The sequence below is a fragment of the Sarcophilus harrisii genome, chromosome 1, assembly GCF_902635505.1.
Source record: "Sarcophilus harrisii chromosome 1, mSarHar1.11, whole genome shotgun sequence".
Taxonomy (NCBI): domain Eukaryota; kingdom Metazoa; phylum Chordata; class Mammalia; order Dasyuromorphia; family Dasyuridae; genus Sarcophilus; species Sarcophilus harrisii.
The window spans coordinates 534,646,505-534,661,516 of record NC_045426.1 but is presented as its reverse complement, the minus strand read 5'-3'; the positions used below and the strand labels follow the sequence as shown (position 1 = coordinate 534,661,516).

Here is a 15,012-nt window from a genome sequence, read left to right as displayed (position 1 = left end):
AAAAAAAAAAAAAAAAAAAAAGTTTTCTCTATCAAAGGTCCGGCTCTTATTTCTCCATCTCGTGGATGGATGAATCTTGAAATAGGGGGAAAAGGAGAAAGATAGTCTTTATTTGGCATAATTGATGTATAATTTCTTTATGTACAGTTTTAAGTCAGTTTGTTTAAAGAAAAAGGAAGGCCTAGTAAATAGAGAGTAGGTCTAAGATTCTGGAAGACTAGGGTCTACCTCTGTGACAAGTAACAGTGATTCTGTTTCTCTGGACAAATCACTTCAGGAAAGTGCCCAGGTACCTTTCTAAGACTAATAGACCGCAGAAGAATTGATCTAGTTTGGTGTAATGATGTTTATTCCTGAGAGCTCCATTCAACCACAATTATAGAGACCAAAAAAAAAAAGGTAGTTGTTTCATAAATGGCATTCAACCACAATTTTTTTCCACAACGGAAAAAAAGAGTGGAAAATGCTGGTTCACTCACAATACTTTGCCATAACTCATGGAGAATGGAAAGAAAATAGGATGAGAAACACCAGCATCATATGTTGATAAATAATAGGGCCTGTCCCATGTATTTCAGCTTCCACGGGTGAACGCCGGATGAGATTAGATGCTATCTTATTTCCTTATTTCTTCATCTGGAAAGATACAGATTTTCCCCCTCTCACTTTAGCACTAGGTTTCAAAGTAGTATTCATAATACAGTGGTTTAAGTCAAATGCAGCCTGTGTGAGTTTTACATTTTATAAAACCAAACTTTATTTTAAACTATAAAAACCATTCTTAGCTCACAATACTGGGATGGGGGTGGGGGAGTATGTGCTAACCACTTACATGAGAAGAGAAAGCAGTTTATAATTGATTATTGGATAGGAGAGATAAAAAATACATGGGTTTGAATGATGGCTTAGGTCTTAAACTAGCTGTGTGACTCTAGAGGAAGACATTTTACCTTGATTTTCACATTGGACTTGGTGACAAAAAAGACCTAGATTCCAGGGACAGCTCAGCTACTTGATTAGCTTTATGGTTCTAGAACAAGACACTTAACCTTGGTTTTCTCATTTATAAAATGGGATACTGACAGGATTATGAGGATCAAATGAGGTCATATATATAAAGTGTTTTGCAACTTTAAAATATTATGTAGATGTGAGCTATTGTCATTATTTGAGATACCTCCATGTCATTTTTTCCAGCATAAAACCACTACACTTATTTGGGAATCCCTGGATTCTTTAAAAAACAAACAAACAAACAAAAAAACAACTTAGTTCTTTTTGTTTTCCTTTTAATTTGAATAGCATACATTAAGTCCAAATCTAGACCATCATTCCCCTCCCCCTAATCTACCAAGGAAGACTTAAAATAGCCCATTTTTCAATGGGCTATTTTTCAATATGTATATTTTAATAATTCTATATTTTCCTTCCAAAACAAATTTTCCTTTCAAAAAAAAAATCTCATTGGAAGAAGGGTGGCTATATGTAGACAAATGAGATACTTAATCATTCATCATTCATTCCACAAAGATTAAGCTCTTGCCACATATAAGAACACTCCTGCATGTCAGCATACAAAGATCTGAGTGGCCAACAAGTTATGTAATGGCCCTTTCCTTTTCTTACTTGAGAATAACCTACATGTTCTCTTCACCTTGTTCCCTTCTCTCAGAATTAGCTGACCCAGCATTAAAGGCCAGTGACAGTGGCATTCTCTGAGGAGGAGGACAGGATGTTACCTCCTTTTAGGGCTCTATCATTGGCACTCCTTAATATGCCCCAGGACTTGTTTGTGAGCCCTGCCAGGTACCTCCCTCTCTATCTGGAAAGGAAGGATTTTTTTTTTTTCTATTGTACAGCAGCTGGTAAAAGTTAAATAAGATCGTAAGGGTTCATCTGCATTAGGAGATTGAAAACTCTTTGGGGTTATAGGTTTTTCCCCCTTAGGATGTTCTACCTTTCTGTTTGTCCAGATCTTATTTATTTTTCAAGTCCTATCTTCTTCGCCAACTACCCTAACCTAAAAGAGATGGTTTTATTTCTGTAATAAATATTATCCATTTGGTTCTTGTATTGTTTACTATCTCTCTTATTTCTTAAAAGTTATGTGTTCATTTATTCATTCAAGTTCTTACCTATTTATCCATCCAAATATTTCTCTTTTTGTTTGTCTTTTTGGCAGCTAGGATCTCTTTATCTCACCCTGACTTGGTGCTAAATTTCATACAGATTCCCATATAGCTGGGGAACTTGCATGTCACAATGCCTGATTCAAGCAATCTACTAGACTCAGCAGGATGACAAGCATTCACTACTTTGCTTCCTATGTTTAATTTTATATACCTATGTATCTTCCAGAAAAAGTATTATAACAGCAGATTAATAATGATTCTTTTTAAAAGGGGTGGGGGGGAATCGGTTCTAGATTGGTCTACACTGAGTTAGTGTTGTTTGTTTGGTATGGGACTAGATTTCTAGACTGTATTCAGGATTTCTTTGTCAAATTTGGGGGCAAGGGTGGTCTATATTTAGACCTATATTATATGCTATTTACATTAAAAGGAAAACTTGATGAAAATCATGAAATACAAAGCATTTGATCTTTATACTTTGAAATTCCTACCACCTCTTCTACAGAATGCATGTCGGGCTCAGTGTTAGTTCAACCTTATTTTGATTTTCCCCTCTGCTATTTGCTACATGCTCTCTTAGGCAAGTCACTTCTCTGTAAAATGAAGTCTGTAAAACTAGGGGATGGAAGGAAATGATCACCTAAGTTTTCTTCCTTCTCTAAGATAAGATCCCACTTCAGTTTGCAGACAATTTTTTTTTTTTAATTTAATCAAATTATTGGGGTGGGGAGAGTTGTGATTCAGGTAAAATGATAAATTGACCTCAAGTTTTTGTTATGGCCATCCTAAGGAAAAATCGATCCCCAGTCCCACCTCAAGATATCTTTTATATGTGTTAGATATGTTTTTAAAAACCAGGGGAGATCATGATCATTGATGAATATTAATAAAAAATATATGGTTTCAAAAATTCTTTAACATTTGTCATTTTGCATCTCCTATTCATTACAAATCATCTTACAATCTTTAAAGTGTTTTCAATTAACAGTTATTTATAACCGAATTGGCAATAATTAGATGAGTTAATTTAGTTCTTTCAGTTACATTTTGACTCCTGATAATATCAGATATAGAATGACTTTTTATATTTACAATTAGCATTCTTGATTGATTAATATTTGGTATTGGTGTGGGGTATGGTGACTGTTTTTTAAAAAAATTACTTTCCAGGGACTTGTACAATTCAAAAGGGAAGCGTTATTGATTAATCGCTTGAAGGATTTAGAATTTAAAATTCTGAGTTGAAAGTACTTCTATGTCCTGCTTTCACAATAAATAACAATGTAGAATCTTCTTATAATTTATTCATCATGGATATAATTAAGCAAGTTGGTGATTTAGATGTTCAAAAAAGATGAGGAAGTACAATGAAAACATGGAGTATATTACTGGGCCAAAGAATTCACCACCCATTGTATGAGGTTATAGATTATTTGAATATTAAAACCTGTTCACTATTTGCTTCATGATTATTAATTGAATTGGAAGGTCCTTTCACCCATCTTCACTGTTGGAACACAACATCAAACCTTCATGTTATCTAGGGATGTTGGAGCCTGTTTTGTACTCTTCCATTCTTCTAAAAGTAGAACCATGATTCTTTCTTAAAAACCTAGTTGTAGAACTGTGACTCAAGAGCTTAAACATCTTTTCCTCATGTTAATAAAGTCTGAAAAAAGTTTCAGAATCTTAGCCTTTCCAAAAGAACCTAAGAGGGAGCGTATGCAATGAAGTCAGTAATACAGTTTTTCTGAAGATTACACACCTGAGTCTTGAAAGTTTTGTTTTGGCATGTATGCACGCACACACGCATGTCCATTATATGTGAACATAAACAAACGAATGATTAATTCAGTATATTTTTGTTAGAGTTGACTTGGCCATATGGTGTCATTACACTGTGATCCCTCCCTATGTCATGGTTTCAGAAGGATAAACACAAATGAAAAAGGATGGCATTTGTTTACACATCCAGATGATGACAAAATAGGTATTTTAGTTTGGAAAGGACTTAAAAGAATAAGACACATCTTATTTTTAGCAAAGCACATTAGGTGGTTAGAAATACTTCATAACATCTAGTTGGGTGACCTTGGGCAAGTCACTTAACCCAATTGCCTCAGCTAAAAAAAAAAAAAAGAAAAGAAAGAAAAAGAAAAACAGTTTAAAATGTCTGTGATTGATTGACCTGGATCCTTTGACTTCTTAGTGTCCAAGATGAGCTAGTTCACCCCACTTTTCTTAACCATATGCTCTCCTGTACTTGGGGTTTACTATATTGATGCTGAACTTAGCAGAGAAATATGATTGGTATAGCTTATTGCAGGTCAGAACCCCTGAGCTCAAGAGATTTGCCAGACAGCTTCTGGCATTACAGGTGTGTGCCATCATACTTGGCAAAAATTAAGCAATATTCCTTGACTACATAATGTGAGCTGGAATAAGGGAAATAAAATCCCTTCCTCTACAAATGAATAAACAAATTACTCAATTCTTCCTTTGGTTCCAGAACTGTCCTTATAGGCACAGGAGTGTAAAAAAAATGTAATCCAAAAGAAAGCCTCAATTATCTTAAAATGTTCAAGATCATTTTCTGAGAAACAGGAGGATTTTCAATAACTTCATGTACCTATTTGGCATAGTGGACAGAATTTTGGGTCTGAAATCAGGAAGACCTGAGTTCAGATCCAGTCTTGGACATTTAACGACCCAGGGCTCCTCTGTTTGCCTCAGTTTCCTTGACTATAAATAATAATACTACTTATCTTTCAAAGTTATTATGAGACTAAATGAGATAGTAAGCTACAATGACTAGCAGTGCTAAACAGATGCTTATTCTAAATTCTCTTTTAAATTTCCCCTCTTTGGCTCATTTTTAAAATATCTTTTCTCATTCTTTCCTTCTTCTACATTCTATTTTTTAATGTTCTCTCTCATATTCACTCCATCTTCCATGCCTGGAATCGGTCAATCAACAGACATTAATTAGTTTAGCATTACTATGTGCCAGGCACAAAATGGCCTCTTACTCCTTTCATTTGAGGCCTAAGTCAGGTACCATGTCTCCTGTGAGTCTAATCTCCCCCCTCCACCTCCACTCCCATTCCCCACCACCCAAATGTATGTCTTCCTATTCAACCTAGAATTTTCCATGGACTTAACTTGTACACTCGGTGAGAACATGAGCTGGGTCTTACATCAATCTTTGCATCCTCACTATCCAAAATAATGCTTTAATTATAGAAGATATAGATAAATGTCTGTTAAAATGAAATAAAATTGAATTGTTGGAGAGAAAATGTAGGTATATGAAACAGAAAGTGAGATAGTAATTGAGACAATGTTATTGTGTCCTAAATTGAATGGTGTAGACTTGGTGTGTTAAGAAAATATGAGAAAGAGATCAGAATGGGTTGAGAGGTATTTTTTTTTTAGGAAGGTAAGTCTTGAAGGAGGATGTAGCTAGCAGGGATTCTAGATTTGAAGAAGTGTCAGCAGATGCTAAGAAGCAAGTATGAGAAGACAGGGGTATGAAGACAGTGTAATTAAAACATGGCTTACCTGGAAGGGTAAAGATGATGGGAGATCATTTTTTAAAATCACTAATTCAGTGTGTGATTTGATAAGTCACTACATTCAAGAATCAATTTCTACAAGATGACTGCTTTCTAATTTTCTAATATTATGGTTTTGTGGACACTAACAATAGAAAGGCACAAGAATTCAGATTTGATACACTTGGCTTTGGTAGAATCATGCCCTAGGAGGGGATATGGTGAAATTGGTGCAGTATATTACTGGGCCAAAGAATTCATCACACATTGGACAATGTATTGCTGATACAGTTTTCAATGTCAAGCTAGAGCACATATTCTCTGTCATAAGAATCATTCTATTTCTTTCAGGCTTACTAAACACTGCTAGGCTCTTCTGCACCACCAGCACTATCCATCAGAGTAGGGCTTTTGTAGAGGTAACAGTTTAGGTAGTTTTATAAGTTGTAGACTTCTTAGGTTTCGGAACAGTTGGGAGGGAGTTGGCTAGGGTAAGAAGAAAGATTAAAGTAGTAAATTTTAAAGTAATGATTTTTATTAAATTTTGTTATAAATAAAAGCATAATATGCATAATATGAATATGATGGATGTAATACATAAATAGAATAAATTACTAAAAAATAAAATATTAGATAATGTTTTGATCAGGGCTTTTTTCATTGTTTAAAAAAAACTCATTCTTCAGCCTCATTCACCACTCTACTAAAATGCCCTCTGTGGTAATGTCATGAGAGTCTTCTGTTTTCCCATTTGCCAAGGACTGCTTACTTATGTGAGAGATAGTGTAAGATATTCCATTGAACAGCTCAAGCCAGCTGGATAACTGCCTTTCAACTCTTTTTTCCCATAGTGTAATTATCATCAGGTGTTTATCAGCCCAGGGTTTTGGAGAAAGATGGGAGTCCTGTTCTCATGATCAAAGCTACAGAATTCCCTTCATAGCCAGTCCCAATTCTCACATCCAGGAAGAGTTCATTCAAAGAACTGTCACAAGTGCTGGAAAAACTTGTCTGCTCTGGGGAATTCTTACAGTTCTTGTTAATAACCTTTTCTTGTCTTCTGTCTGTGATTGCCCTGCCAAGAATGGGTTGCCAAGATGTTGTGACTGTAGTCTAGCTTGGATTCTTGTTTGTTTGTATACAACAACTATTCTAAAAGTGGTTTGAAATTCCAAATAGGGAAATCCGGGCTCAAAATCAAATAAGTAATTACATTAATCCCCAGAATCTCACTGTGATGGGTAAAATACCCTCAAGAGAAAACAAGAAAACTCAGCCAAACTTTTGCTTTTAATTTTTAGCATAGACACTAAAAGCCTTTAATAACAATTATCACTGGAATTCAAATTTTGAAAATGTAAATGGGTCTGGGCTCCTGTTTATAGCCAATTTTTTCCCTCTAAGTTAGCTCAGTGGAAAATATTCAATGGTAAAAATATCACAGTTCTTCTGTCCATCTATTCATTCATACATTCATTTATTAAGTACCTGTGCCAGGTACTGCAGGATACTGTAGTTAGTTGTGTGATTTTGCGCAAATCAATTAACTGCAGCCTGTAAGATTACAAGGCAGAAGAAAAGAACAGGGTAACCTAAGGCAATTGTCAGTAGTCTCAATTGACTGGAAGTAAAGTTGGAAGGGTAAGTTGAAGCAGATTTTGGATGGCCTTAAATTCTAGGCTAAGGCATTTGTATTTAAGCCTAGAGATTATGGCATGATTATAGCAATACATAAGGGAAATATATAACAAAGAGATTAATAGGAATCAACAAGATTTTAACAGGCTAGAATAGTAGGTTGAGTTGGATATGTTCTGCACCATCATCTTTTCCAGATAAACCACATATATTACATATATTAAAACAGTCCATTTTAATTGGCTACATTATTAGGAACATTGTCCATCTATGAAAGGTTAGGAGAGAGGATCTACTTTAGTAGATAAGTTTTTAATATAATACTTGCTCTGGGTCTCAGTTTTTTCTTCTGTGAAATGAGGAAGTTGAGCTTGTTTCAGTCACATCTGACTCTTCATGGTCATTTTCTTGCCAATATACTGGAGTGGTTTGCCATTTCCTTCTCCAGCTCATTTTACAGATGAGAGAATTGAGGCAAAAAGGGTTAAATGATTTGGTCAGGATCATACAACTAGTAGGTCTGTGAGACCACATTTGAATTCTGGTCTTCCTGACTGCAGGCATGGATTTCATCCAGCTGCCCAAGAAGAGGTTGAGCTGTACAACCACTCAGGTTCTTTCCAGCTCAAACTCAACAGTTCTGTTATACCTATGGTACAGGAAGCCATAGTGTTAGCTCTGAGAGCTCCTCCTGTTTTGAGTCCCTTAGTACAGGTAGGAGGACTTCTCTGTTTAATATTCAGTAATGGTGATCTTCAGGTCGGAGGGACAATGCACATCTCTCTTAATGAGTCATTGGCTTCCTTCCCAAGCTGCCTGAAGGGCTGCTCTCCTTAGTGGAAGTGATTCTGTCTTTGAAGTACTTTCCAAAGCTGTCAACTAATGTTCCATGATTCCCAAAGGAAATAAGAAGTCAAGAGCTCTCACATACCGACAATGTAAGAGTTTAAACTGTTTCTATAGGAGCCTGGTTGCCTGCTTTTCTGAGGAATTCAGCTTGTTTATAGAATCTTATCTGGCTGAGTTTTGGCATTCTGTCTGGCAGCAAGTCCTATGAAAAGCAGCTGTTGAAGCAGTGGGTGTGGCTGGTGCTCCTAATGCCATTTCAGGAGGTTTATAACTTCTTGTTTAGAGATATTATACTTCTTTGGCTACAGCTAGGCTCTAGAGACGGTCTTAAATTTTTTTTTTTCATAAATAGCCATTTAAAAGAATACACTTAACCATATTCCATTGATAACTTCTGAATTCCCCTCATGTTTCTATTTTTTCAATAAAATGAATCCGTTATTTTGAGTTTCATAGAAATAGTTGTAAATAAAGTAGGTCAATTTCCTCACAAAGGTCATATGGCATGATTCTAGGGTTCTGTACCTATAAGATTTTTTCAGGTATCTACCTCAAGATACCTCATTGAGGTTGAGATTTGGAGGATGAGGCTAAGGAAGAAGGTTCCATATATAAAGAGAAATGTCAGAAAAATTGCCAGCATTTGGGAAGTGGAAGGAAACTGTCAATTAGCCAAGCTTCTCAGTTGGAAAACACTTTCACCAACCCAAACAAAGCAGATGCCATTGAGAGAGATCAACAGAGAACTCCCAACAGAAGCAAGTATGCGAAGTATTTAACTAAATGTGGGTCTTTCTGGCAGGCTGCTTAGCAGCAACTGAGTGGGGATTTTTTATAATTTCCAAAAATCAATGCCTGAAGTTGGTTGAGATGAAGAAAAAGTAAAGTACAGTAAATGATAAGTTAGTAATTATAATGCATTTCTTTGTGACTGGAATTGGGTTTCTAAGTAAGATAGGATCACAGGATTTAAATTAGAAAAGGCCATAGAGAGCATCAGGTCCAACCCCCTCATTTTACTGAGGGGTTCCAAAGATGAGCAAGATTCGGTAAGTAGCAGGATTCAAACCATCTTGTAATTTTAAATCCATGTCAGATTTCTTTCCCCCAAAACTATTTTTCTGCTCCCAGAATTAATTTTCTAATAGAACAAGATTATTTTAAAAAAACAAAACATGAAGTTAAAAAGAAGATACAATATGCCTTTTATATCTTTTAAAAATCATTTTCCAACTATGTACAAAATTTTAGCATTCTTTTTAAAAATTTTGACCTACACATCTTCTCTTCCTCTATAGGTGTGCAGTCATGCAAAACATTTCCATATTAGTCACATTGTGAAAAAACAGAGACAAAATAAAACCTAGGAAAAAATTTTTTAAAGTATGCTTCAATCCGCATTCACATTGCATCAGTTCCTTCTCTTGAGGTGGTTAGCATTGTTGTTCATGAGTTCTTTAGAATCATCTTGGATCATTATACTGCTAAGACTAGTTAAGTCATCTAACTTAATAATTGTACAATGGTGCTATTCTGCTCATTTCACTTTGAAACAGTTTGTCTAAGTCTTTCCAGGTTTGGTTTTGTTTTTTGAAAGCATTCTGCTTGTCACTTTTCAAATCACAATCATATACCACAACTTGCTTGCCCATTCCTCAATTGATGGGCATCCCATCAATTTCCAAAAAGAGTTGCTAGAAATATTTTTTACATTTAGGTGCTTCTTTAAAAAAAAAAATCTCTAGGATATAAACCTAGGAATGATATTGTTAGTTAAAGGGGTATGTATGATTTCAAAGCCCTTTGGGCATAATTCCAAACTACTCTCCAGAATGATTGGATCTGTTCACAGCTCCACCAATTGATGTCCCAATTTTCCCACATCTCCTCCAACATTTGCTATTTTCCTTTTCTGTCATATTAGCCAAACTGTTAAATGTGAGGTAGTATCAGCTCTTAAGGATTAAGAGTCAAGAGAGCCAGTTTCGAATATTTGAACTACTTCTTTTAGTGGACTGTAAAGAAAGCGCTCTATAAACCATCCAGCATTACTGAAACAGGGGTTATTACTATGTGATCTATGTGAATAGAGACCATTACTGATTTTAATTATTTTTTGTTGTTTCAGAAGAAGTAGACTTCTGTAACTTTGGGACCAGCACATTAACTAGGAAGAAGAAGGTCCTGGTTACCCTTCGTAATGATAACCTCCGCCGGCGTCCTCACCTCAACATCAGCATGCCCCATGACTTCCGACCGGTATCTTCTATCATTGATGTGGACATCCTTCCTGAAACCCACAGGAGGGTCCGGCTGTACCGGCACGGGTGTGAAAAGCCACTTGGGTTTTATATCCGTGATGGGACCAGTGTGCGGGTGACGTCCCAAGGCCTTGAGAAAGTCCCGGGCATCTTCATTTCCCGCATGGTCCCTGGAGGCCTTGCTGAGAGTACAGGGCTGCTGGCTGTGAATGATGAAGTCTTAGAAGTGAATGGGATTGAAGTGGCTGGCAAAACCCTTGACCAGGTCACAGACATGATGATTGCCAACAGCCATAATCTCATTATTACTGTTAAACCAGCCAACCAAAGGAACAATATTATTCGTAGCAGCCGGATGTCTGGTAGCTCAGGTCAGTCAACAGACAGTACAGCCAGTCACCATAGCTTGCCTTCTTCCCATGCTGAACAGAACTTCCACCCTGATGAAATGGAGAGTGATGAAGAGACCGACATTGTCATTGAAGGAGCTCTGGAGCCCCAGCATATCTCCAAAACGCCAAGTCTGCCTTCCAGCAGCCTTTCCCGGGTCAATGGCACAACTTTCAGCCATAGGCTACAGAGGGATCTCACTCTCAACAACTCCAGTAGAGAAAGCAATGGCAATCTCCACAAACTACTGAGTTCCCTAAAATCAGATCCACGTCATAGTCTGGTCATTCCCAGGGGAGGAATTGAGGAGGATGGGACAGTGATCACCCTTTAGTGGTTCCATTGTGTACTCTTCTGTGTGTGTTTGTGATCTGAAAGTGACTCAGAACAGAGATGACTAGAACCACACACACCCAGGAAGAAAGGACCTATATTTTTACAAACCTCACCAAATGGAAGGAAAAGAACTGCAAGAAATCTTATTGATTACATGCATAATGGTCACATTACAAAAAAAAACAAAAAACAAAAAAAAAACAAAGACACTGTGGGAGAAATAACACAGAAAGTAGCCATCCCCATTTAAAAATAAGTAGGAACTCAATTGTATATTTTCTTGTTTGTCTTCAATTTCCTTTTCCTGTTTTGCACGGTTCTTTCCAAGGGATAAGTTGGAAAACAGAAGTGTTCTGTAATTATGACTTTGCAAATGCATATAAATTATATTTATATTAATGCTTAAATGCAAAAACTGGCCATTTGCAAATCAATTATATCACATCCAAATGCAATAAAAGCCTTATTAAGAGTTTTTGAAATATGAAATTGTTTGATTGTTGTATTAAAGAACAGTGAATTTTAAAATAAGTACAACCTCAAATTAAATAAGGATATAGTTTGGCAACATCATTAATGGCCACTGCACATGGGCAAATCCCCTCTCCTTATTTGCAGATGTTTTACAAGTGAATTTGGTTTGTACATCTATGCATTAACATTACATACAAGGCTTAAGTTTAAGGAATAAGGCTGAATGTTTTTACAGACATATCTGAATCTTTATAAGGTACAGCTATAACTATATTTTTAAAAAAAGAAAAATGCCATCTTTCCTGTTTGTATAAATCAGTATAATTACATTACAATAAATATTATCAAAACAGGCATTTGAAGGTAGGTGATAGTATCATTCATTACTTTAAAAATTCTGAAATCTCCTTTTGAAAGAGGGACTTAATTTTTTTTTTTTTTTGTCAACATCTAAAGACAACTAGGCACATAAACCAGGAAGAAGTGTTTAAAAAAAAAAGAAGGAAAGAACCTAGAGAGCCCATAGACTTGATTTTTCCCAATGTCTGAAGGCAATTTCAAAAATATCTGAGCAATGTCAGTGCTTTGGGATAAGTATGTGGCCTCCCAAGGTGACTATTTTGGAGGATAACAGTCATTTGAATATTTAAGTTTTGAAGCAGAGCTGAAGCATAAATATTTATATGTGTGTGTACACATGTGCATATATGTATGCATAAGCATACATGTTTCTGTCCATATATGTACGTTTGTAGACGTTTCTATGCACATGTACACATGTTCATAAACGTGTGTCTGCATATACATGAATCAGAATTTACATAGTCAAATAACTGTGTCATAAAGTAGTGTTCTTTGAGAAGGGTATGCACTTATCCCAATAATGCTTCCATTGCTCCATAGCTACAAAAAGTTGTGAAGTAGCCTTCAGAATGTATATAAATATAAATATTATATGTGTGTGTCATATAAACATGTTTGTACACATACATGCATATATGTATAAATATAGCATGATATATACGTATGCCACATCTAGACATGTGAACATATGCTTATGCATACACATGCATGTATTTATACATATATTGTTATATTGTATATATGTCTGTATTGTATATATAGAAGCAATGCATATATTCATATATAGGAATATATGTATTATTTATATGAAGCCATCTATATATACATATTTGATCATATGCACATTTTGTATTCTGTATGCAAACATGTTTATAGGGTACATGTGTGTATCCATACATGTTTTTTTTAATAAGTTTTTGCAAGTCATATAGAACGTACTGCTTTTTAACAAACAAGATCAATGTTACCTTGCAAATCCTAATTCCATAATTTTTATGGCTATTTTCCTTTTATTCTTCCAGGAATGTGTTTACATATTAACTAATTTTAAAGATTTCCTAATGCTCTAGTTAAATTTTATATGAAATGTATTTTATTGGGGAGGGGGGAAATACATTCAACATATATTCTTTGAGAAGTCATCCAAAATAAATTTTTGTATAAATATGTATGTGTAAAATATTTTTTTTAACACTGCAACAGATGCAAAAAGCTAAGGCTGCTGATTTCCTGATTCCTTTTAGATCAGCACCACTTACTGGTCAAAGGAAGTACTGTTTTGAGATATATTTCATGTATGGCATATACTATATATTGGAAGGAAAACAATTGACTTAAGGCATTTGGAATGAATTATGTGAAAAAAAAAATCTCTTTCTTTTGGAAAATATTTATATCAGACAGAAATTGTGTATTTTGGTAGTTGTGGTTCTCTTCACCTGTGCTAGTTTTTTTTTGTTTGTTTGTTTTTTTATATTGTGGGATGCAAACAGCTTTAATAAGCTTTTCTGATCCACAATATATAGAGATCTGAAGATGATCATACTTTTAGAAGTCTAGGGGAAAAGACTCAAACAAGATGAATATGATACATCGTAATGAAAAATGCAATGGAACTTTTTTTTTTTAAGCTCATCCAGAATGCAAATATTACTTGAGCAAACTGTTGTTTTCATCATGTGAACCCTAACAATCATGCTGAATATACTGCTCACTATTGACTTGCTTGGTTCATTTAGTAATTTGTTTTCTTGGCCAAAGTCAAGAAGCCTTTTGTACCAGTCTACTTTTGTTCCCCAATTCAGAAAATTGCTATTAAAAAGGAAAAGAAAACTCAGTTGGAAATGTCTTCAATTTTAAGAACAAAGTGTATTTTTCTACCTTCGGCTACTTGTCATTTTCTTTAAAAAAACAAAAAAAAAGAACTTTGTAGTATTGCTTATTAAAGTTTTGGTTTTTGTATGTGGAAGAATCAGTATTTTTTTTCCTTTGCCTGTGTATTAAAATTTGTTTATATATTTTTTTCATTGGTAAGCTAAAGTATATTATTGATAATAGTGAAATGCCTAAATGATTGCTAAATTACTACATGTTACTGGTAAGAGTACAGTTACATGCCTAATAATCTCCATTTTAAATGAAGGAAGGCAAAAGAGCCAAAGGGATGAGAAGTATCACAATGTTATACTAATAACATTTAACTACGAATCAGTAGCAATGGCTTCCAATGTTATCATCTGTGATACTTCATGCCTCAGTTTTGTCATTGGTAAAAAATCACAGAATTATAGAATATTAGAACTTGAAGACAGATAGTGATTTACTCGGTGATCTACAAGCTCAACCCCTTCCGAAGGGACTAGCTGAAGAAGATGGTATTAAGACATCTGTTAACTCTAAAGTTATTAGTTCTGAGTGTACATTCAAAAGTTAAGGACCAAAAATATTCATATTACTTTATTTTTGCCTTATCAGATTTACCCACATCAGATGTATCAAGGATGCACTGATTTCCTGAGTCAAAAAAATTTATTTTCCACTGGCAGAGAGATAAAAAAAAACTTTTAAAATGAAGAGATTTTATGAATGGGAGTGGTTATCTTTGAGATCTGATATGACTCTGGGAAAAGGTAATGTAACTTATACAACTCCCCATATTTGCCAACTCCTTCCCTACAACAGGGCAAATCTGCCCTGATCTCTCCATCCTTAAAAAACTTGCCCAGAGAGAGTATTGGTTTTGGACTGCAAAACTGATCTTCTTGATTTCAAATCTGGCCTCGGATACTTGCTAGCTGTGTGATCTTCACCCAGTCACTTAATCCTTTCTGCCTCAATTCTTCATTTATAAATGAAGATAACCCATTTATAAAGTTAGCTGGAGAAAAACATGGCAAACCTTCCATTATCTCAGTCAAGAAAACCCTAAAATGGGGTCACAGAGAGTTGGACACAACTGAAAAATGCTTACTATGTGCCAGACACTACGCTATGCATTTTACAAATACCTTCTAT

General features: G+C 35.2%; 1 protein-coding gene across 2 annotated transcripts in view; it reads left to right on the top strand.

Moving 5' to 3' along the window:
- Positions 1–12,153, top strand: part of PARD6G (par-6 family cell polarity regulator gamma) — a 146,925-nt gene extending 134,772 nt beyond the window's left edge. For both annotated transcript variants that reach the window (XM_031946766.1, XM_031946767.1), the window contains one exon: positions 10,302–12,153. In XM_031946766.1, the coding sequence (XP_031802626.1) occupies positions 10,302–11,158 (857 nt within the window). In that variant the 3' untranslated portion in view covers positions 11,159–12,153. The remainder of the gene's footprint in view (positions 1–10,301) is intronic.
- The last annotated feature ends 2,859 nt before the right edge of the window (positions 12,154–15,012 follow it).